This window comes from Sinocyclocheilus anshuiensis, unplaced genomic scaffold (assembly GCF_001515605.1).
Source record: "Sinocyclocheilus anshuiensis isolate Anshui unplaced genomic scaffold, SAMN03320099.WGS_v1.1 scaffold206, whole genome shotgun sequence".
Taxonomy (NCBI): Eukaryota; Metazoa; Chordata; class Actinopteri; order Cypriniformes; family Cyprinidae; genus Sinocyclocheilus; species Sinocyclocheilus anshuiensis.
Window position 1 is genome coordinate 631,567 of NW_015542358.1, and position 24,599 is coordinate 656,165.

General features: G+C 34.2%; 1 protein-coding gene across 1 annotated transcript in view; it reads left to right on the forward strand.

Moving 5' to 3' along the window:
* The window catches only part of myom1b (myomesin 1b), a 51,732-nt gene that overhangs the window by 14,730 nt on the left and 12,403 nt on the right, over positions 1-24,599 (forward strand). The window contains exons 8-24 of the mRNA XM_016490687.1: positions 605-697; positions 784-872; positions 2,109-2,153; positions 2,308-2,331; positions 4,550-4,708; positions 6,075-6,236; positions 7,672-7,813; positions 9,167-9,363; positions 9,440-9,493; positions 11,921-12,045; positions 12,614-12,797; positions 14,917-15,091; positions 17,296-17,417; positions 21,602-21,798; positions 21,886-22,012; positions 23,036-23,220; positions 24,290-24,404. Coding sequence (XP_016346173.1) covers positions 605-697; positions 784-872; positions 2,109-2,153; positions 2,308-2,331; positions 4,550-4,708; positions 6,075-6,236; positions 7,672-7,813; positions 9,167-9,363; positions 9,440-9,493; positions 11,921-12,045; positions 12,614-12,797; positions 14,917-15,091; positions 17,296-17,417; positions 21,602-21,798; positions 21,886-22,012; positions 23,036-23,220; positions 24,290-24,404 — 2,195 coding nt within the window. The remainder of the gene's footprint in view (positions 1-604; positions 698-783; positions 873-2,108; positions 2,154-2,307; positions 2,332-4,549; positions 4,709-6,074; positions 6,237-7,671; positions 7,814-9,166; positions 9,364-9,439; positions 9,494-11,920; positions 12,046-12,613; positions 12,798-14,916; positions 15,092-17,295; positions 17,418-21,601; positions 21,799-21,885; positions 22,013-23,035; positions 23,221-24,289; positions 24,405-24,599) is intronic.

Sequence of the window (24,599 nt, forward strand, 5' to 3'; positions counted from 1 at the left end):
AGGCTCTGGCGGGCTTCGTCACCATAGGCTCGTGCAGCTCCGCTAAAATAAAATAAATTTGAGTTTTTTATATTTTATGTCAGTTAAACTTTATTTTATTTCGAGTAAGAAAATTATTTTGAAATCAAAATTGCCTCCATTCAGGGGACGTGTACACAACACCGTTTTCGACTAAAAACTGAAACATTTTAATGCGTTTTGGCAGTTCGTTTACATGATAAAGGCATTTTAGAAAACTTTTGAAAACAGGTTTCAAAGTACAAGTTTTTGAAAATGATACCGTTATCATCTCCATGTGAAAATACCCAAATTCGTGAAATAGTGACGTCATGCGCATACATACAGTATTGCGTGTTCTTTACAAAGTAACATCGCCAACTACTGGCCTAACATGCACAATGCAGCATTTTTACCTGCCATTTCTTTGTTATATTTGTGAAATGCACTAGCAATTTCTGAGTGAAAATGATTTCAGTAGCAGTTTTTTTTTAGTGCATTTGTATTTGGATTGAGATGCTGTGGAGGGTAAACTTGGCCTTTTCAGTCAAAAAGCTCTGATGCACTACATTATTCCAAAGTATTTAAATTCGTTCTTCTCTCTTAGGTACAAGAACAATGTTAGCATTGATCCGATGGCCACGCCAGAGAAGTACAAAGTGGAGAGCAGCTACAGCGTCCACTCCCTGGAGATTAACAAGTGAGCGCACATGGACTTCATCCTCTTAAAGCAGATAGAGTGATTTGCAGTGGTCAGGTGTGTAACATGTCTGTCTGTAATTCCAGGTGTGACTTCGATGACACTGCACAGTATCGTGTGTCGGCCATGAACAGCAAGGGCGAGACCTCTGCTTTTGCTTCTGTTGTCGTCAAAAGTAGGTCTGAAATAAATCATCCTAAAATCTTCCTAATGAGAAACACTAAACAGCCGTAATAGCGACGACACTAATGGTCAAATAGTCTGGAATAATTAAGATTTTTTAATGTTTTTGATCAAGTCTCTTCTGCTCACCAAGGCTGCATTTATTTGATCAAAATACAGTGAAAACAGTGTGAAATACTGCAATTTAAAAGAACTGTTTTCTATGTGAATATCTAATAAAATGTAATTTATTCCTGTGATCAAAACTGAATTTTCAGCATCATTACTCCAATCTTCAGTGTCACATGATCTTCAGAAATCATTCGAATATGCTGATTTGCTGCTCAAAAAACATTTCTGATTATTATCAATGTTGAAAACATTTGTGCAGTTGAATATTTTTGTGGAAACTGTAATACACTACCATTCAAAAGTTTGGGGTAAGTGAGATTTTCTTTAAAAAAAAAAAACTTTTATTCAGCAAGAACACAATAAATTTATCAAAGGTGACAGTAAAGACAGTTATAATATATTAGTTTCAACACTGATAATAATAAGAACCACTATTAATATCAAATAATAATTAATAATAATTGAGCAAATCAGCATATTAGAATGATTTCTGAATGATCATAATAATGTATGAATAATGTTTTTGACCAAACAAATGCAGCCTTGGTGAGCAGAAGAGGCTTCATCAATATTAAACATTTTTTAATTATTCTAGACTTTTGACCCATAATGTACAGCTTTCACAAAGAAGTCCTGAATTGTAGTCTATTAAAAGTACCAATACATCAATTTACTTACTACTCAATACAAAATGTATTTTGGTATGTATTTATTGTCCTATTCATCTGTTTTATTAAGATGGGTTTTAAAGATTTTTTAACTTGAAATGTGTAAAAATGACCTGGTATGGATCAAATCCAATGGTTAACACTTTTATTTGGCATCTACATTCATGTTTTTTTGTATTCATTGTCATTACTTATGTCCCACTGATTGTCATAAATATGGCAGATCAGTGGAAAAAGTCATGTGAGTGAAATATATGAATAGTGAGTAATTCAAATTCTGCTTACAGTTTCATTAGAAGGAATAGTTCAAGAAAATGCGTAGTTTCTGTTATGGAAGGTCACTTGCTAAGTGTTTCAAAAGGGGTCATAAGGGGATCATAAGGAAAACATTGTCCAATTATCTGATAAAACATGAAAACTCTTGTCGTTTTGTGTGATATGACATTTAGGATTCAAAGGAGAAATTGATGAGTTTCTGCCATCTCCCAGACTCCGTAAGTATTTCAGTATAAAACCTGGTACTTAATTGCTCTCTTTCACAATTTCTGTATATGTGCTTTGCTGAAGTGTGTGAAGCTGTGAGCATGAGGCTAAAGTTTTTCATGTAAGCTGGCTAATGGCTATTTTGTTTCCGATTCGCTGGTGCAGAAAGCAGAAAGTTCGGCTTCAAAGGTAACCTTGGTGAAGGTTTTTCTATAATGCTCTTTTAATGTTTCAGTCTCGTCTGGTTTCCCTGATCATCTTATATGCATGATCGTCTCTTCTCATTGTTTTACTCCTCTATCTTGATGAATGTGTCTAATATAGATAACATTCAGGATTGCTTTGATAAGTTACATGCAATGTGCTGGATTAGTATCCATTTTTAAATATGGAATTGCTATTATTCCAATATTGCATGTTTGTCTTGAAAAATTAAACATTCAATCGTTCAACATTTAAGCTTTACAATAAGGCCAGTATTACATTACTTGATAGAGTCAGTTTGAAGAATAAAAAAGAACTGTTGAAAAAATCTAACGAAGTATCACAGAAAATAATTCCATCACTTCTCATAACAAAAAACAAACAAAAGCATGTTTACTGTAATGCACTTGCAATGTAAATCTAGAGGCAACTGGACCCTTAAACTTCCATTGTAAAGTGCATTACTGTAAACGTTTTTATTTTTGTTTGTTATATGTAACCTGGAATATTCCTTTAATATTCCTTCATATTCCTTTAAAAATGTAAAAAATATTTCAGACTAGACAAGGCTCGTATGGAAGCTCGTTTCCACCATGGGATAAATAAATGAATAAAAAGGTAATTAAGACTTTTTATCTCACAATTCTGAGAAGAAAGAAGTCAGAATGGCAAGATATAAACTCAGAATTCTGACATTTTTCTCACAATTCTGAGTTTTCTTAAAATTTTGACTTTTCTTTAAATTCTGATTTTACATATCGCAATTCTGACATTTTTCTTGCAATTGCGAGTTTATATCTTGCCATTTCAACTGTTCATCTCACCAAGGCTACATTTATTTGATAAAGAATACAGTAAAAAAAAGTTATCTATTTGTTTTCAAAAATTATCTATTTGTTTTCTACTTGAATATATATTTTACATCGCACAATTCTGAAATTTTTTCTTGCAATTCCGACTTTTTTTTTACTCAGAATTAAAAATTTTCTGTCGTAATTCTGACTTTTTTTTTTTACTCAGAATTCAAATATTTGTCACAATTCTGACTTTTTTTTTTTTACTCAGAATTCACATTTTTCTGTCGCAATTCCAACTTTTTTTTTTTACTCAGAATTCACATTTTTCTGTCGCAATTCCGACTTTTTTTTTTTACTCAGAATTCAAATATTTGTCGCAATTCCGACTTTTTTTTTTTACTCAAAATTCACATTTTTCTGTCGCAATTCCGACTTTTTTTTTTTACTCAGAATTCAAATATTTGTCGCAATTCCGACTTTTTTTTTTTACTCAAAATTCACATTTTTCTGTCGCAATTCCGACTTTTTTTTTTTACTCAGAATTCACATTTTTCTGTCGCAATTCCGACTTTTTTTTTACTCAGAATTCAAATTTTTCTGTCGCAATTCCAACTTTTTTTTTTTACTCAGAATTAAAAAAATTTCTGTCGCAATTCCGACTTTTTTTTTTTACTCAGAATTCACATTTTTCTGTCGCAATTCCGACTTTTTTTTTACTCAGAATTCAAATTTTTCTGTCGCAATTCCAACTTTTTTTTTTTATTAGGAATTACTCAGAATTAAAAAAATTTCTGTCGCAATTCCGACTTTTTTTTTTTACTCAGAATTCACATTTTTCTATGTCGCAATTCCGACTTTTTTTTTATTTTTTATTCAGAATTCTAATTTTTGGGCAATTCTCGCAATTACGAGTTTATATCTCGCAATTATGACTTCTCATCTCAGAATTGCGAAACATGGGCGAAACGATGTGGAAACCAGCTTCCATACTGAGGACATTAGATTTCTTGCATAAATATCTTGTCTTTATTATTTCCATTTCCAGTTTCTGTGTGTGTATTTGTATTCATCTTCATGGAAGTGTCTCTGTTTTCTATTCTTTGTTTGTCTCAGCATTGTCAATGCAAATGTCTTCCTATAGTCACTAGCATTCACCGCGCTTTTGTTATCTTATTGTGTTTTTTATGAATTTGTTTTCCACCTTAATGATGCCTGCTGTCAGTCTCCTTTCAATTCTTGATGATGTTCATGTGAAAAGTTTCATTGTACTTTCATTGTACATGAACTGTATGTGTTTCATTATATATACGTGCGCATATGTATGCATCATTTTCCACAAGGTGAATCCTGGAGTCTTCTGCATTTTCATAAAATAAAGCTGAATTTAATGTGTGTGTGCACTGCAGCACCTTGTCTGGAGTATGGAGTGACATTCGAGACGCACCTCGTGGAGAAGTTTGGTGTGTCTTTTGGACGTGAGGGTGAGACGCTGAGTTTTGGCTGCTCTGTTATCATCTACCCGTCACTGCAGCGCTTCCAGCCTGAGATAGAGTGGTACAGAGATGGTAAGACTGTGATTTCTGATAGCGTCTCTCGCAAAATTGAGCACTCATCAAATTACTGATATTTGTGCCATTATTTAACGGCCAAAAAAAAGCATGTCTTAAAGCCGACACTAATTTGCGCAGCTCTTGGTAGATTGCGCTGGTCATTATGGAAATGATTTGGTTGCGTCTGTGTTCTTTATTCTGTGCGTATTGTAAGTAAATCACACGCAGAATTTTCCCATCAGTGCTTTTATGGAATTGCGCTCTAACGCTAATTTGCCCTGTTTAGTAAATCTGGCCCCAGATATTATTGCTAATATTGGCCAATCCTGATATCAATTTACAATGCATATTTAATCTTTACTTCTTGCAAATTGGTGTATACATTACCAGTCAAAAGTTTGGAATATTTACGATTTTTTAATGTTTTTGAAAGAAAGCTCTTATGTTCACCAAAGCTACATTTCTTTGAAAAAGAATACAGTAAAACAGTAATATTGTGAAATACTATTACAATTTAAAATATCTGTTTTCTATGTGAATATATTGTAAAATGTAATGTATTCCTGTGATCAAAGCTGTATTTTCAGCATCATTACTCCAGTCTTCAGTGTCACATGATCTTCAGAAATCATTCTAATATGCTGATTTGCTGCTCGATTATTATCAGTTACTATTGGTACTCTTTTTTTTAATAATGGTTCTGATTATTACCAATGTTGAAAACAGTTGTGCCACTTCATATTTCTGTGGAAACTGTGAAACATTTTATTTTTCGGGATTCTTTGATTAATAGAATGTTCAAAAGATTTAAAAGATATTTGAAATATAAATCTTTTAGAACATTATAAAGGTCTTTATTGGCACTTTTGATCAATTTAATGCATCTTTGATGAATAAAAGTATAATTTTTTTATTTTACATGGTAGTGCAGCACGGTTTCCACAACAATATTAAGCAGCACAGCTGTTTTCAACATTGATAATAATTTAGAAATGTTTCTTGAGCAGCAAATCAGCATATAAGAATGATTTCTGAAGATCATGTGACTGAAGACTGGAGTAATGATGCTGAAAATTCAGCTTTGATCACAGAAATCAATTACATTTTACAAAATATTCACATAGAACATAGTTTTTTTAAATTGTAATAATATTTCATAATTTTACTGTTTTTACTGTATTTTTGGTCTTGGTGAGTATATACAAATTGGAAATTTTTATATTTAAAAAATTAAATATTTTTATATAAAAAAAATTCAAATAAAACTTTTATGTCATTCAGAAACATAAAAAACTTTTGACTGTATATTTTCCTTTATATACTAAAATGTATTTTCTGCCTAGTGACGCATAATGCATGGATGTATTTGTGTGTGTTTTAGATAAACTGCTGGTGCCATCAAAATGGGTTCAGATGCACTGGAGCGGCGACAGAGCGACACTCACTCTCTCACACCTCAACAAGGAGGACGAAGGACTCTACACACTTCGCGTCATCACCAAATCTGGCTTTGAGACACATTCAGCGTATGTCTTTGTCAGAGGTGAGGACCAATACACTCAGCTATTTCTAATTGAGCCTGCTGCATTATTACAGGCCAAAATATTCATGCTGGCAATATTGTGACACACTCTTTTGGCTTGTACAGTGTGTGAGATTTGCATGTCTCTGTAAGCCTCCCTTGCCAGCTCATGTTTCTTTCTAAATTTATCATGCCGTGTCTGTGCCGTCATGACATTCAGATGAAGGAGCCTCGACGAATGAAGTTCTCAACACTCCCCTAGTTAAAATACTGCAATAATACACTTTATAAAACTTCATTTGCATTTAGATTTTAATCAACAACACTGTACCATGCTTTGTGAAAAAGAAGTACACTTTAGCATACTTTTAAAAAGAGTACTTAATTATACACTTGCTATACACGTAAACAAAAAAAACTGGTGCAGAAAGTTTTCACGAACAATTACAAATAATTAAATGCAAAATTTTTAAGTAGAAACCTGATATAGTGAACACACTCCAATAATCTTTATATGCAACTTTGAAAAATCTTTTTTTTTTTTACAGTTTTAAAAAGTTTTAAAAAGTGCACTTTGTAATAATGTCAAATTAAGTTTTACTGTTTAAATTATGTTTTAATAATATTTTGTTGTGCTTTAAAGGAGCACACTTATTTTGATGTGTAGACTAACATACATACAAAGTATATTTTAATTACCATATAAGCTTGAACCTGCTTTTACACATTAACTATATTTCAAAGAAGTTATTATTAAAATTACATATAAGTCCTACTTAAGTGGATCATAAAAGCACTTAAAAGTTCAGCTAACTGCATTTACTACAAATGATCATTTAATTGTAATTAACTTTTGCGGTTAAATGTCTGAAAACATTACATTCAGTTTGCACTTACATTATATATATATATATATATATATATATATTCATTGTTCAGTTAGCTGAACTTTTAAGTGCTTTTATGATCCACTTAAGTAGGACTTATATGTAATTTTAATAATAACTTCTTTGAAATATAGTTAATGTGTAAAAGCAGGTTCAAGCTTATATGGTAATTAAAATATACTTTGTATGTATGTTAGTCTACACATCAAAATAAGTGTGCTCCTTTAAAGCACAACAAAATATTATTAAAACATAATTTAAACAGTAAAACTTAATTTGACATTATTACAAAGTGCACTTTTTAAAAATGTACTTAAGTGTGTAAAGAAACAGCCATGAAAGTGTCTTTCTTTAAGTCACTTAAGTGGCCTTTTATTTCATTAACATTATCTGCAAGTACAGTTTTATAAAAATATGCTTTTAAGATTTGAATTAAACTACAAGTGCACATTTAATACAAATAAGTGCACTACATTTTCACAAGGGATAGCATGCAGTTGCTTGATGTAAACTAATTGCAATTGCTTAAATGATTCATTCAGACTTTATTTCATTTGTGTGTTTGTTAGATGCTGATGCAGAGGTTGCTGGAGCTCCTGGTGCACCTTTAGATGTTCATAGTCTGGATGCTAATAAAGATTATGTCATCGTTACCTGGAAGCAGCCTGCTGTGGATGGAGGAAGCCCCATTTTGGGATATTTTGTTGACAGGTCACTGCATCTGTATACAAACAACACACAAGATCAAATAAAAAGCTCTAATGAAGATGTTATCCATATAGATTTCTAATGTATAATCGTCCCCTTGGAATTATAAGGTTCTATCTGCATTCCAAGTAGTTCTGAGATATTGAGCTTCAAAGTTTTTGCATTCCATTCGACTGTGTAGATATAAATAAATAAATAAAAAGTCCCAAAATGTACACAACATTAAAAAATCTATCACATAGTGTAAATAAGTTGTCACAGAATAAGGATATGTGAATAACTCAATTTTGACAAAAATGCCAGATAGAACCTTATAATTCCAAGGGGACGTAATGTAAATAAACATCATATAGGCCAGAAACAAACACTAAATCTCATATCACCGGAAAATCCAGCTGAAACCAGCATAACGCAGTTTACTGTATATAACATCAGCTGGTTTTCTTTAGAATCTAGTTGTCGATGGTTATTGAAAGTAGCTTAGCTAGAATATGGAATTATTTTTTACTATACCTTTTGATCAAACTGCAAAAAGTGTCTTGTTTTCCAGTGCAAACCTCTAAAGATTCTTAAATCAAGATACAAAACAAAATGACTTAAGGGCCCGGTTTCACAGACGGGGCTTAAAGTAAGCCAGGATTAGATCAAAGTTCAATTAGGACATTTAAGCAATTTTTATGAAAGTGCTTAGAAAAAAAACATTACTGGTGTACATCTTGAGACAAAACAAAGGCACTGATATATTTTAAGATCAGTCAGTGCAAGTTTCTTTCAGTTGAAACAGCTCAGACTTACATTTTAGTCTAGTACTAGGTTTAAGCCTTGTCTGTGAAACCGGGGGAAGAAGTCTTATTTTCTGAGAAACTGATTAAAATGAAGTGAGTTTATGTTTGAAAAAGAACAAATATCTGCAAGTGGGCTCAGAAAAATCAACTTAATTCAAAGGGAGATTTCATGCTAGATTCATATCCCATTGACAGATATTTGTTCTTGTTTTAAGCATTAACTGACTTCATTTTGTTCAATTTCTCAGAAAACAAGACTTCATATCTTCATTTTGCATCTAAAGTAAATGTATCTTCATTTAAAGATGTTCAGATATTTGTATTGGAAAACAAGACAACCTACTGAGGAAGATACTATTTTTATTTTTTATTTTTGCTTTGCATGCAACATTTAATGCCATGACTATGAAGACATTCTGCTTTGACTTGAGACCTTTTTAAGGCCTTAATTTGTGGAAGGGAGAATTAAGACTTTTTAAAGACATTTTTAAAACCAACAGAAACCCTGTAGAACATCAGATTGTAATTCTTGGTGCATTAAAATGTATTTCCCTCCCTTTTCTCACTGCAGGTGTGAAGTTGGCATGACACACTGGGCGCAATGCAATGACACTCCGGTGAAGTTTGCACGCTTCCCTGTAACTGGTCTCGTGGAAGGACGAAGCTATGTGTTTCGAGTGCGTGCGGTGAACAAGGCTGGCATGAGCCATCCATCCCGTGTGTCTGAACCAGTAGCCGCTATGGACCCTGCAGACCGCACAAGAAAAGGTACAACAAGATCAACAGAGCAAATACACAAAAACTAAAAGCAAAGGAAGCAATAAAATATACTGTTGTTCTGTAGGTCCCTCTGCTCCTTGGACTGGACAAATCATTGTGACTGAGGAGGAGCCTGTGGGTGAGAAATTTCAAATTAAAATGATTAGGGATGCACGATATTATCGGACTGATATCGGAATCAGCCGGTAATGGCTTTAAATGTAAATATCGGCATCGGTCCGATATGGAAAATTATGCCGATATGTCTTGCCGATAAGAGGAATGCGTTAACTCACATGTGCTCAGGGTGTGCTAGCGATTAGATCAGGTTAGCAGTGTGGCTCATTCTTGAAGCAAAGTTTTGTCTGAATGAGGATTAGATTGACTGTTTGGATCGCTGCATTTAATCTGTGAAAGCACGTATGACGCGTTTGGTGTGTGATAGGGTAAACAGTAATAGCACGTGCAGCGGGTCCTAATGCCTGCTCAGTAACGAGTTTTAATTCCTAGGGGGCGCTGTTGGCCTACTTCTAATTAAATTAAAAGTAAAATAGCCTAAACAAATAACATTTAGACTGTTTCTGATTAAATAAAATAGTAATTGATGTCATAAAATCATGAGTATGTTTTGATTTAAAGATCAGAAGCTATAGCTTACATGAAAAAAAAAATAAAAAACTTGTAAATTAAATAATTTTATATATACTGATTTATTCATTAATGTGTAATATGTTTTATTTTTTAAACAAATCACAAGCTCTAAAAGATTTTCAGAATTTTTACAACTCTTTTGCTTTAGACCATCTACAAATGTTAAATCTTAAAATAAAATGTTAGGGTTGACCTTGCATCTTTCTGGGGGAAAAAAGGCAGTGATTGATATATAGTTTATTTATAGTTATTTTCAAAGCTTCAATGTACTGTCAAAAAACCTTCATTATTGTTTATTTAATTCTAACAAATAAGTTCTTGTTAAAAACTAACCAAAATTAAAAATATTTTGCTTATAATTTCTGCACAGGTGAGACTTGGTGTTGTTTCCAAACAAAAGGAAATATATCGGTATCGATATCGGCCAAAATTAGTTGAAAAATATCGGATATCGGCAAAAATCCAATATCGTGCATCCATAAAAATTATCTTTTTTTAGGGTTTGCACTGTTATTAAAAACCTTTAAATATAGAGAATACTATAGAAACCACCATAGTTCAGCTAAACATATGATTCTGTAATTCATAATAGAGAGAAACTTAATAATTATGATTATACTAATTTTATTGAGAAAATGTCTCATATTGACTTCCTGTACCATAATAATAGAAACTTTCCCATTAATATGGCTTATTATCTCATAATAATGAGAATATTTCTCATAATAAGGGCTTAGTGTCTCATTACAGAGAAAATGTCTCGTAATAATGACTTTCTATATCATAATGAGAAACTTTCCCGTAATTCTGACTTTCTCATAATACTGATAAACCTTCTTGTATTTATGAGTTAATGTTATATTAAAAATATATATATCTTTATTATGACTTAACATCTCATTATAATGAGAAACTTTCTCATAATGACTTAATATCTCATAATAATGAGAACTGTGAGTTCGTTATAATATTAAGAAAATAAATCTCATTATTATGATTTAACATTACATTAGTGAGAAACTTTCTCACAATAAGAAATGTTTTCATAATGACATAGTATCTCAATAAAGAGAAAATTACTCAAAATAATGACTTTCCATATCATATTCATGAGAAACTTTCCTGTAATTATGACTCAGTATCTTATAATAATGATACTTTCTTGTAATGCCGTAATGTTATATTTAAAAAAAATCATATGACTTAACATTTCATTATAAGAAACTTTCTCTGACTTCTTATAATAATAAGAAACTTTCTCATAATAATGACTTAGTATCTCATAATAATGTGAAACTTCCTCATAATAATGAGACATTTTATCATAAGTTAAAAAATAGAAAAATAGAAAATAAATCTTATTATGATGACTTAACATTGTATTATGAGAAACTTTCTCATAATGACTTAGTATCTTGTAATAAGAACATTTCTCATAAAAAACTGTTATTGTAATATCTCGTAATGAGAAACTTTCTCATAATAATGATTGATGAGAAACTAATTCATTATTAAGAGACATTTCTCATTGTTATGAGATGTTTAGCCATTATAACAAGAAACTCTAATTTTAACAAGAAAATTTCTCATCACCTGAAAATTTCACAATTTTATGAGAAACTATGGCATTGTTAAGAGAGCATTTCTCATTATTATGAGATGTTAAGTTAATATTATGAGGAAGTTTCTCATTGTTATGGCTTACAGAGTTTAACTCAACTTTCACAGGGAATCTCTATTAAATAATTTTCAAAATCCTGATACAGCTTCACAAACATATGGGAAAGTGCATTGGTCAAATACTGTACCTGTATTTTTGACATTTCCTTGTCCATTGAATTCTCTTTCAAAATCAGTTAACCTACAGTACCAATATCACATGGTGCATTTTGCATTTTATCTTGACTTCATGTAGAGGGAGTGGTTCCCGGCAGACCTTGTGATCTCTCAGTCATTGAGGCCACTAAAAACTATGTGGTGTTGAGCTGGAAGCCTCCAGGCGAAAAGGGCCATGAAGGGGTTATGTATTACGTGGAGAAGGTCAGAGAGTAAAACTGAATTTGTGACCCTGGACCACAAAACCAGTCATAAGGGTCAATTTTTTCGAAATTGAGATTTATACATCATATGAAAGCTGAATAAATAAGCTTTCCATTGATGTGTGGTTTGTTAGGATAGGACAATATTTGGCTGAGATACAACTATTTGAAAATCTGGAATCTGAGGGTGCAAAAAAATCTAAATATTGAGAAAATCGTCTTTAAAGTTGTCCAAATGAAGTTCTTAGCAATGCATATTACTAATCAAAAATTAAGTTTTGATATATTTACAGTAGGAAACTTACTACATATCTTCATGGAACATGATCTTTATTTAATATCCTAATGATTTTTGGCATTAAAGAAAAAATCTATAATTTTGACCCATACAATGTATTGTTGGATATTGCTACAAATATACCCCAGCGACTTAAGACTGGTTTTGTGCCCCAGGGTCACGTTTAACTTCATAACCACTGCCAGTGGCATTTATATATTTATTAAAGCTTTAGTGTATGTTGAAGACTGTTTGTAATTGGTTTAGTAAAAATGTGCATATTTGTGTGCAGTGTGTGTCTGGCACAGACAGCTGGCAGCGAGTCAACACTGAAATCCCCGTCAAATCTCCACGTTTTGCTCTTTTTGATCTGGCTGAGGGCAAGTCTTACCGCTTCCGCGTTCGCTGCTGCAACTCAGCCGGTGTTGGTGAACCATCAGAACCGACCGAAGCCACCACGGTTGGGGACAAGCTGGGTATGATATATTCAATAACAGCCTCTAAACCAAGCAAAAGATAAAGGAATATTTTATGTTTTTATGAGTATGGCCTCTTTAAATAAATTATGTTAGCATATTTTAATACATGGCTCTCTGGAATACTTACGGTAATTCCGAATGGTGTACCGCACATCGGGAAAACTGAATCCAGCACTACTTTCATGTCCTTCTTTTCTTGTTTTACACAAACGCAACTAGAGCCATCTTGCGTCTTAATTATTGATAGCTATCAAAATAAAATTAGAAGACTGAAGACTTAAAAATAGTAACATCGAACCTAAACCTAAATACATGAATTTATACCAAACGACAGAAATTTTTATGGATTAAATCAGGTAGAAAAAACGTCTCGGTTACTTGTGTAATCCTCGTTCCCTGAAGGAGGGAACGGAGACGTTACGTCAGTCGTGACTGACGAATTGGGATCTCGCCCGAGAGCCCAATCACCTTCGAGTGTTAACTAAACATCGAGACATGAAAGTACGCGTCCTTGAGGTCGATCGCTGCGAACCAATCGAAGGGACGGACGCATTGAAAGATGCGTTTCTGCGTCAACATCCAGAATGGGAGCTTGTGAAGGGCCCGGTTCAGCACGCGCAGGTCCAGGATCGGTCGTAACCCACCGCCTTTCTTGGGTACGATGTCCCAGTTGCCCCAAAGCCCCAATCGGCTGAGGTGACTGAGCACCATATCCCTGTGTTCGCACCACTGCGCTCGGGACTGGGCCAATATGAGCCCGTCGTCGAGGTAGTTGAGAACGCGAATGCTCGCTTCCCTCAATGGAACGAGGGCTGCCTCCACCACCTTGGTGAAGACACAAGGCGACAGGGATAGCCCGAAGGGGAGGACCTTGTACTGATACGGTCGCCCTTCGAACGCAAAGCGGAGAAACGGTATGTGTCGAGGGAGAATCGAGACATGAAAGTACGCGTCCTTGAGGTCGATCGCTGCGAACCAATCGAAGGGACGGACGCATTGAAAGATGCGTTTCTGCGTCAACATCCAGAATGGGAGCTTGTTCGCGGCGGGACCGCAGAATGGACGCTGCAGCCTGCCGAGGTTTCAGCAGCCTGGATGGCAACCCCCGCTGACACGTCGTAACACCAACGCCAGCTGTTTCCCAAACACTCGTGGAGATTCGTCCTGTAGAAGGCTCAGCTCCGTAGCGAAAAGCTGATGTGCGTTTGCACGCGCTCTCCTTTTATACCCGCGCTGCAGGGCGGGGTGCGCGTGGCGAAACACGCACACGACAACTGTCATTGGCTTGTTTAGTTAACACTCGAAGGTGATTGGGCTCTCGGGCGAGATCCCAATTCGTCAGTCACGACTGACGTAACGTCGAACGTGACTGACTGAAAGGGAGCTCATTACGGTAAAAGTTGCTGGTTACCACCTTTTACAGATCAGTTTTGAAAATTTAATTTTTATTATTGTGGAAATCTTGACAAAAATATACAGTCAAACCAAAATTATTCAGACACCAGATATAATTTTTTTTGTATTTTTTTACTAGTGGGTGCAAGACACTATTGTTCATTTATGTAAGCGAGGATAGCAAAATAAAGTAAACGGTGACATATTATATCAAAAAATTCTTCATACAGTGGACTACTAGTAAAACTGATAAAAATTTGGGACCAAAAATTTTATTTGACACTTTGACCTGACCATGTTTTGTTGCATACCTTTCTATCAAAGTAATCTGACATTATCAAGATGAATTTGTTCTGGCACAGTTTAACTCTTGAGTTCTTGTCATATTTTATTACCATTTTCTAAACTATAGCGAACAAACTGTGATAATGTGAGAGATGTTGAAGGTGTCTGAATACATTTTGGTTTGATGTGCGATTTTAAAACAATTTAAACTCATATGCATATTTAATTTCCATGTCATTATTTTTGGTGAGTAGTCACGTAAAAAGCAGGATGTTTAAACTTGTTTGTTCATCTCGACTAAAAGCTGTTTGCTGTTTTGCTTTGCAGAAGCTTTGATTATATTACCAAAATAATTACTGCATACAAATAACTGTTGGTTGATCTTAAATATAATAAATTCTATAATAGTTTAATTTTTTTCTTTACCTGCCTGCAGATATCCCATCAGCCCCAGGCCGTGTGGTTCCTACCCGCAATACAGACACATCTGTGGTGGTTTCATGGGAAGCTTCACGTGATGCTAAAGAGCTGGTGGGCTACTACATTGAGAGCAACATTGCAGGGAGCAACACTTGGGAGCCATGCAACAACAAACCAGTTAAAGGCACAAGGTATAACGACACATACAGTGTAATTACAATTAATCAAAACACACAAGCAAGAGTGCTGCTATACTAAATATCACAACTGTAACATGGCCATAGGTACAAGGCAGTGATCACAGTCTAATATTCAGTACAACAGCATGATTCCAAAAGTGATATTGCTTTTAGACAACATTTCCATAAACAATATTCTATATGCTATAATTAATATAAAGTAACTTACGTTTCAGACACAAATTGGCCAGTTGGTTTATAGACTCCTTCTCCTCCAAAGAAAATAGTTCCAAACGTTCCTGAACGATTTCACCTGAGATAAACCTTTTAAATGCTTGATTCTGTTTGGTTGACGAGTGTTCTGAGGTGTGACATTATTTTCAGGGAAACGCACGGCTAAAGTAGTTCCAGGCAGGTCTTGACCGCATTACAATTCCATATCACTTCGCCAAATGATTTCAGATTTATTTCAAATGTCCTTACAGCCTACAACTGCAAAACAACCAAAACCCACAAATACACTGACCAAGCTCAAAACATTGTAAACAATAGGATAAAATTGACTATTCCCCACAAATTCACAGCAAACCGACGGAAAGCACACTTTCTTTCTTTTCAAACACATAGAATAAAGACATGGTTCGCGTCATGGCCACATCACCACCTCGAGTGTGCATTATTTTTCTAATAAGTCAACGACCCGTCGGCAGTTATTCCGTATTAAATAAACGCTATGCAAATATTTTACGGAGATGTGTTCTAATTTCTTTTTTCCCTCGCATTTTTAATAAATCTGGCCAGCTAATTAAATTGCCGCATTTAGTCACGTGTTAACAGCCGCTGCCATTAAAGCTTCGACTTGATGGCGCTCAGACTACAGTGATAGCAGAGGAAGAATACAGAACAGGCTCTTTTGTCTTTTTACTTGTGTATTTGGTGTTACAGCAGTTTAAAAGCATGTAAATATTGTTATCCAGGTTTTTTCCCTCGTTTTCTGTGAGAAACGGAAAGTTAGAAAGATATTTCTGTTATAAGCGCCACCCGCTGGCCGAGATTGAAATTGCACTTCCATTCAGGCCATCTGCCTTTTTTATGCATTGCTCTGAACAGACAAATCATCTGTATGGAAGCCATTTTCCGCCACTGAATAATATTTTTTTTTTAAGTAATTGCGGCTTTTTATCTTTTATCTTTACTTTTTTCTCACAATACAAATACAAACTTGCAATTGCGAGAAAAAAGTCAGAATTGTGAGATACAAACTCGCAATTGTGAGAAAAAAAGTCAGAATTGCAAAATAAAAACTCGCAATTGCGAGAAAAAAGTCAGAATTGCGAAATACAAACTCGCAATTGCGAGAAAAAAGTCAGAATTGCCGAAATACAAACTCGCAATTGAGAAAAAAGTCAGAATTGCAAAATACAAACCCGCGAGAAAAAAGTCAGAATTGCGAAATACAAACTCGCAATTGCGAGAAAAAAGTCAGAATTGCAAAATACAAACTCGCAATTGCGAGAAAAAAAGTCAGAACTGCGAAATACAAACTCGCAATTGAGAAAAAAGTCAGAATTGCAAAATACAAACCCGCGAGAAAAAAGTCAGAATTGCGAAATACAAACTCGCAATTGCGAGAAAAAAAGTCAGAATTACGAAATACAAACTCGCAATTGCGAGAAAAAAGTCAGAATTGCAAAATACAAACTCGCGAGAAAAAAGTCAGAATTGCGAAATACAAACTCGCAATTGCGAGAAAAAAGTCAGAATTGCGAAATACAAACTCGCAATTGCGAGAAAAAAGTCAGAATTGCGAAATACAAACTCGCAATTGCGAGAAAAAAAGTCAGAATTGCGAAATCCAAACTCGCAATTGCAAGAAAAAAAGTCAGAATTGCGAGATACAAATTCGCAATTGTGAGAAAAAAGTCAGAATTGCGAGAAAAAAATTGTCAGAAATTGTAAGATAAAAAAACAAATTTACCTTTTTTATTTTTTATTCAGTGGTGGAAATGGGCTTCTATACATCTGCGAAATGTGAATTTTTGTGTCTGATTGGTGTAAACATGCCATTAGGGACTGAAGGGTTTATTAAATGAACAATAATATAAGCAACAATACAATGTTTGTCTTAGCAAGTTTCACTAATAAATGTTAGAACTGTTTGTTTGAGATTTGAATTTTAGGTTGTAACATTAATATCTGTTCATGTGTTTATGCAGGTTTATCTGTCATGGCTTGACCACTGACGAGAGTTATGTTTTCCGAGTAAGAGCCGTCAATGCTGCAGGAATCAGTGAATTCTCACAGGAATCAGAAGCCATTAAAGTTAAAGCTGCTATCAGTAAGTCATTTATACACTCCTATTGGTATCATTAAGATCTTTAGAATATGATTTCACTTTTCCAGCTTTCACTTTTTAATTCTGACCACTGTAACGCATTCCACACGTCCTATATGACACATTAGTGTCAAGGCCACCAAACTCTAGCTCCGCTCCCTGCATTCCTCCCAGGGGTCAGGACTTGTAGACCTCCTCTAGTTTGGGTCACAACTGATCCAACATAGTAGTGACTACAAAACCAGCTCACCCGCTCTCCCACGTACACTCCTTCCCACTCCCTCAATCTTTTCAAACCCGTCCCTTCTGCATGTCTTTCACACTTTCCATGTCATGACCTTTAACAGCCATGGACTTTCTGTTGAGCATCATGCTCACTTATCCTTTATGAAACATGCTTTTCTTGAGCACACCTTTTTCAAATCAAAGCAGTACTCTCTGGCACAAAAACTCAATGTGAACAGATAAATTTACAATAAAACAGCATAAATTATAAAAAAAAATAAAAATAAAAAATCCACAGGGAATTGGACTTCATAACAATATATGCAAAGAGATTCATTTAGGAGAGTGTTTTTTGATTGTCTCTGTTTGTTTGCTTTTTTGCTTGGCTGCAAAGCTTGCAAAAAAAAAAAACATTTTTGATTGGCAAAAGTAGTTTCTTATTGTAAAAGTTACACTACTTTTAAAGTAGCTGCAGATATTAGGAAACATCAGTGCTGGTTAATATATAAAACTAGCCATAAAAAAGCCATAAACCATAAATATTAAAATTTTAATTTTACTGTTGTTCTGTTAGCATTTTTAGTAGTTTTTGTGTTTATATATATATATATATATATATATATATATATATATATATATAAATTAAATATTCACTTTTACTAGCTGTTGTTATTTCGGTTGCTGGTCAACTAACTAGCATCTTTGTTGCATTATCTGGCTTTCACTGAGTTTTATGTGCCTTGATGTAACGCTATAGTGTGATGTTATGTCCTTTTTCATAAAGGTTTAACAAGCTTAAAATTTTGACTTTAAAATGCACAAACTAAACTAAATAACTCCATCATCTGCCAAATGATCTTTCTAAACTTTCCTTTCGTTTCCCTTAGCTCACTTCTCCTGAAAATAACTTGCTGCTTCATTGCTTGTTTTCATTGCCTCTTTTCATAATTTGAATAGAATATTGCAAAAACAAATGTGATTATCTCTTGCATGCATACAGACTTCTGCTTAAGTTTTCTACTGAGATGAACTTGGATAGTTAGACTAAAGGAATTAAATGTGAAGCATTCTGAATGTGATTTTGTTTTAATTGAATTCATGTCTGCTCTCTCTTGCTGTTTTCTCTGCTAACTCCTGTAGGGGGCGGTATTCTTCATGGTGTGTGTCTGGAGTCAGGGGGTAACAGGGTCGGACTAACCCAGCACAGCTCTTGCGGAGTGGGCAGGCATGCGGCGCCTCACTCCCCTGCTGACACGCCTCTAACACACATAGCTAATGTTAGTGAGAGGGTTGAGGGAGGGGGTCAAAACACTGACCACAAAGGCCATCCAACTGCATCAAATGAAGGCAAACAGGGCAAAAGAGCCAGTCAGCGAGAACCAGGGCACAAAAACTCAATGTGAACAGATAAATTTACAATAAAACAGCATAAATTATAAAAAAAAATAAAAATAAAAAATCCACAGGGAATTGGACTTCATAACAATATATGCAAAGAGATTCATTTAGGAGAGTGTTTTTTGATTGTCTCTGTTTGTTTGCTTTTTTGCTTGGCTGCAAAGCTTGCAAAAAAAAAAAACATTTTTGATTGGCAAAAGTAGTTTCTTATTGTAAAAGTTACACTACTTTTAAAGTAGCTGCAGATATTAGGAAACATCAGTGCTGGTTAATATATAAAACTAGCCATAAAAAAGCCATAAACCATAAATATTAAAATTTTAATTTTACTGTTGTTCTGTTAGAGGAATTAAATGTGAAGCATTCTGAATGTGATTTTGTTTTAATTGAATTCATGTCTGCTCTCTCTTGCTGTTTTCTCTGCTAACTCCTGTAGGGGGCGGTATTCTTCATGGTGTGTGTCTGGAGTCAGGGGGTAACAGGGTCGGACTAACCCAGCACAGCTCTTGCGGAGTGGGCAGGCATGCGGCGCCTCACTCCCCTGCTGACACGCCTCTAACACACATAGCTAATGTTAGTGAGAGGGTTGAGGGAGGGGGTCAAAACACTGACCACAAAGGCCATCCAACTGCATCAAATGAAGGCAAACAGGGCAAAAGAGCCAGTCAGCGAGAACCAGAACCTGCTTGTGGGCAGGAAACTACTAAACAGGTTGCAAACTCTAGCACTGAATTGTTAAAGCCCAACTGTATCCAAAAGGAGTCGGCAACAGAATTGCCGGACAGTCATAAGTCCTCAGTAAACTCTTCTCCGGAACAAGAGAAAGCAGGAGAGCGAGAGAGAGGACGAAGAGGCTCAGGTGAGAAGAGAGAGAGAAAACCAACTCTCTGGAATGTCACCCATCGGCATCCCTCCTCAGAGTTGGCCTGCCTCCATTTTCTCCTCTCCTGTTGTTTTTTCCATTCATTTTTAATTCATTTCTTTTGCATTTTTGCATCTTGAATTTTTCACTCTCTATCTTTTTTAAACACTTATTTAGTGTATTGCAGTTTATCCACTTATCCACTCATTAATCATTTATTTGGTCATTATTGTCAGATTGACCCTTGAGGAAAAGAAGTACATTTTATCATATTAAAAAAAAAAAAGAGTACTAATTACAGAAACAATATAATATACTTAAATGCAAACTGAATGTAATGTTTTCAGACACTTAATTGTAAGTTAACTGCAATGTAATAAAAAAAAACATATTTTACATTTATATTAAATGCAAATATAAACTATTGTACATTTAATACACAAGTCAAAAAAGCACTCAAGTTCATCCTATGCAATTAAATGAACTTTAGAGTGCTTTTTTGACCCACTTAAGTAGGACTTATTAAACTTATAATTTTTGAAATATGCCATATATCAATGTTTGATAATATACTGACAATCATTTAAGGTAAATTAAAATATACTTTAATGTCATTTCTATTGAAATTTGTACGTCATGTATTTAAACATATTTGTAATTACGCATTTGTACGGAGTAAGTTGCAATGTAGTACATTTTAAATATATTAGGTTTAAATTAAATGTTGAATAACATTCTACAGTTAAAAATCAATTACTCTAAAATCAAGTACTTTACATTAGTATGTTAGTCAACACATCAAAATAAGTGTGCTTAATTTATTTATTATTGTTCTTAAGTGTGTTTTTAAAACAAAAGATTAGTAAACATTAATTTAAATAACTTACAATGGTGTAAAATGTACTTTAAAGTAAAAGTTTTACATTATTACAAAGTGCACTTTTTAAAAGTGTACTCACGTGTGTTAAGAAACTGACATGAAAGTGTCTTTCTTTAAGTCACTTAAGTGGCCTTTTATTACATTAATATTATATTATCTGCAAGAACAGTTTTTAAATATATACTTTTAAGATTTGAAATTCACTACAAGTGCACATTCAGTACAATGAAGTGAACCTCTTTTTTTACAAGGGTCGACATAAGACCTCTCATGAAATTAGCATATTGCAGTTGTTTTATTGAGCTTGTAGTCATGCTGTGGTTATAAAGTATATCAACATGCAGATAAGACTGCTAAAATCAATTGGTCAGTCAACCACAACCACATTGGAAAATCCAGATAAAACCTGTTTCTAATGGTTTCTTGCTGATGCAAGCTGGTCTACAGCAGTTCTAAAAACAAACTTGACCATCTTAAACTGGTCTGACCTGGTTTTTCCCATGAGGAATTTTAATATATGGTAAGTCTTCTCAGCGGCACTTGACTTTGAAACCCTCAAATAACATCACTATCCACACAAATGCATCAAGGGATACTCTTTCGCTTCTTTTATGCCACCAGCCACAACTGGCAATATGCTGGACACCTCCCTACTATACGATACCCTCCTTGCAATGCCATAGTGCCAGTCTGTATTTTTACAGTTCTGTGTTTGGTTTGAATATTTTACTCCACATACGCTGGTATACGCTCAGTCTATCTTAATTTTCCTGTATACTGGAAATGTGCTTCACTGCTAACTGTAGTGTTTTGTTATGCCAGCTTCACCCACTCCACCCTACGGCATCACTGTGCTGGAGTGTGTGCGGGACTCGATGGTACTAGCCTGGAAACAACCCACTTTCATTGGCGGCGCTGACATCACTGGTTACTTTGTTGATTACCGTGAGGTCATTGGTGGAGTCCCAGGAAAATGGCACGAGGCGAATATTAAGTCTGTCAGTGAGAGAGCTTATAGAGTAAGTAGGACATTTGTGTAATAACAAGTAAAATATTAGACCATGCTGTGGCCAATTTGTGATCTCCAACCTCGTCTTTCTGCCTAGGTTTCAAAGCTTAAGGAAAACATGCTGTACCAGTTCCAGGTACGTGCAGCCAACATGGCTGGTGTGGGCATCCCGTCTCTTCCCAGTGAGACATTCAAGTGTGAGGAGTGGACTATTGCTGTACCGGGTAGGCACATATGAATTAGAAAAATAAATATATAATTTTACTTTCCAGAGCTGTAAAGCTTACAATAAGTAACCCTTGTGACAAAAAAAGCACACTTAAGTAATCTTTTAAAAAACATACTTTTTATAAGAGTACTTAAGTGTGAATATACTTACATGTGAACTGAATGTAATGTTTTCAGACACGTAATTCCATGTTATTTGTAATTAAATGAAAATGAATTATAGTTAAAAAGTGCAATTAGCTGAACATTAGAGTGTTGTTTTGACCCACTTAAGTAGGCTAAGTGCTAATCTAATCTAATTCATAATTTTGTCAAACTATTGTCTTTGAAATATGGTCGAAGTACTGCTGAATGTACTGAAAAGCGTTTATGGTGAACTGAAATATACTTTAATGTCATTACAAAGTGCACTTAAGTGTACTTAAGTGTGTTAAGAAACAGTCATGAAAATGTCTCTTCTTAAGTACATTTAAGTGCCCTTTTATTTCATTGATATTATATTATCTGCAAGTACAGTTTTTCTTTAATATATATATATATACACGTAGTTTACTTAAAATCTTAAAAGTATATATATATATATAGATATTAAGTAAACTACAAGTGCACATTAAATACAATTCAGCATACTGAACATTAAATACAATTAAGATACTGAGCACACTGATAATCTGTAGTCCTCAGTCAAAAATCCTAAAGAAATCCAATTAAAATCAGAATTTGGAACTTATCCTTAAGGATCCTATATACTCCAACAAAAGCTAAATAAAAACTAGACCTATTAGAACATAAATTTCCCATGACTGTTATAATTCCAATAGAATAAAATACACTGTAGTTTTAAAGCACATGCTTCAGAATTCTGGAAGTAGGGTTCATATGATATTTAACTTCAATCAAATAACAATCTAAAAAATTACGACTCATCCAGTATTGCTTAATGTACTTAAAGCACATTTTCACTTTATTCATCACATCGGCTCCATCTGAAATGCTCTACACTAAAAACCTGTTTTTAGGACCACCCCATGACCTCCAAGTGCAGGAGGTGCGTAAGGACTCTCTGGTCTTGCTCTGGAAACCGCCTGTCTACCAGGGTCGTGATCCTGTCAATGGATACTACATTGATATCAAAGAGGCTGAAGCAGACTTTGAGATGTGGAGAGGAGTCAATGAGAAAGCTACTGACAAGACATTCATAAAGGTTTGTATGCATGTAGAAATCAAGGGGCAGTGGAGTTGGCTTGTTAAGGGTTGTGACAATGGCATGCCCTTGAGAAAAAAGTACTCTTAAGAAAAATTTTAAAGAGAATACTTTTTCAGTAAATAATATAGTGTATTTAAGAATATACTTAAGTGTGAACTGAATGCAGTGTTTTAGGACACTTAGTTGCATTGCAATTAAATGAAAATGTATTATAGTTTAAATTTATATTAAATGCATTTAGCTCAAATTTAGAGTGTTTTCTGACCCACTTAAGTAGGATTTAAGTACATCTTTATGGCCTGGTTTCATAGAGAGGGTTTAGGTTAAGCCAGGATTAGGCAATAGGTCAATTAGGACATTTAAGTAGTTTTTATAAACGTGCCTTAAAAAAAAAAACATTACGGTGTGCATCTTGAGACAAAACAAAGGCACTGACATATTTTAAAGATCAGTAAGTGCAAGTTTATTTAAATTGAAACAGCTCAGATTTACATTTTAGTCTGGGATTAGGTTTAAGCCTTGTCTGTGAAACCGGGGGTATATGTAATTTCATAATTACTTTGGTTGTCTTTGAAATATGGTTAGAGTGTAGTGAATGAACTGACAATCATTTATCGTAAACTAAAATGTACTTTAATGTCATTTCTATTGAAACTTGTGTCATGTATTTAAATATATTTGAAATTACAGATTTGTAATTTAGTACATTTAAAATATATTAACCTTAACCTTTACATGTGCTTTAGTAAGTCAAAATAAGCACAACAAAAGATTATTAAAACACAATGTCTCAAAATGTACTTTACAACTTTTAATTTGACATTATTATAAAGTGCATTTTTTAAAAGTGTACTTAAGTGTGTTATGAAAGTGTCTTTCTTTAAGTCACTCCAGTGGCCTTTTATTTCATTAATATTATATTATCTGCAAGTACTGTAAAGTTTTTTTTTTAAATGTACTTTTAATATTTTAAGTGCGCTAAAAGTTACCATTTAATACAATTAAGTTCACTTCTTTTTTCACAAGGGTAGGTTTATGGTAGTAAATATTGTTTCTGTTGTTCTAGATCAAGGATCTAAAGATGGGGGAATCGTATGTTTTCCGTGTGCGCGCTCAGAATAAGGCTGGTGTAGGAAAAGCATCAGATTCTACAGAACCGGTTGAGGCAGTGACTAAACCAGGTACTAAACTGAACTAAACCAGAATTTCTCAAAAAAATTAATTATTGTACTAAATAGCTATGGCACATAAACTTAAATTAATGTGAAATGAAAAATAATTGTTCCTTATCTTCATGTGTACAATTCATACTTTTGTCTTCATTATCTTTCTTCAAATAACTTGAAATCTTTTATTTTTGGTGGGGGGGGGGGGGG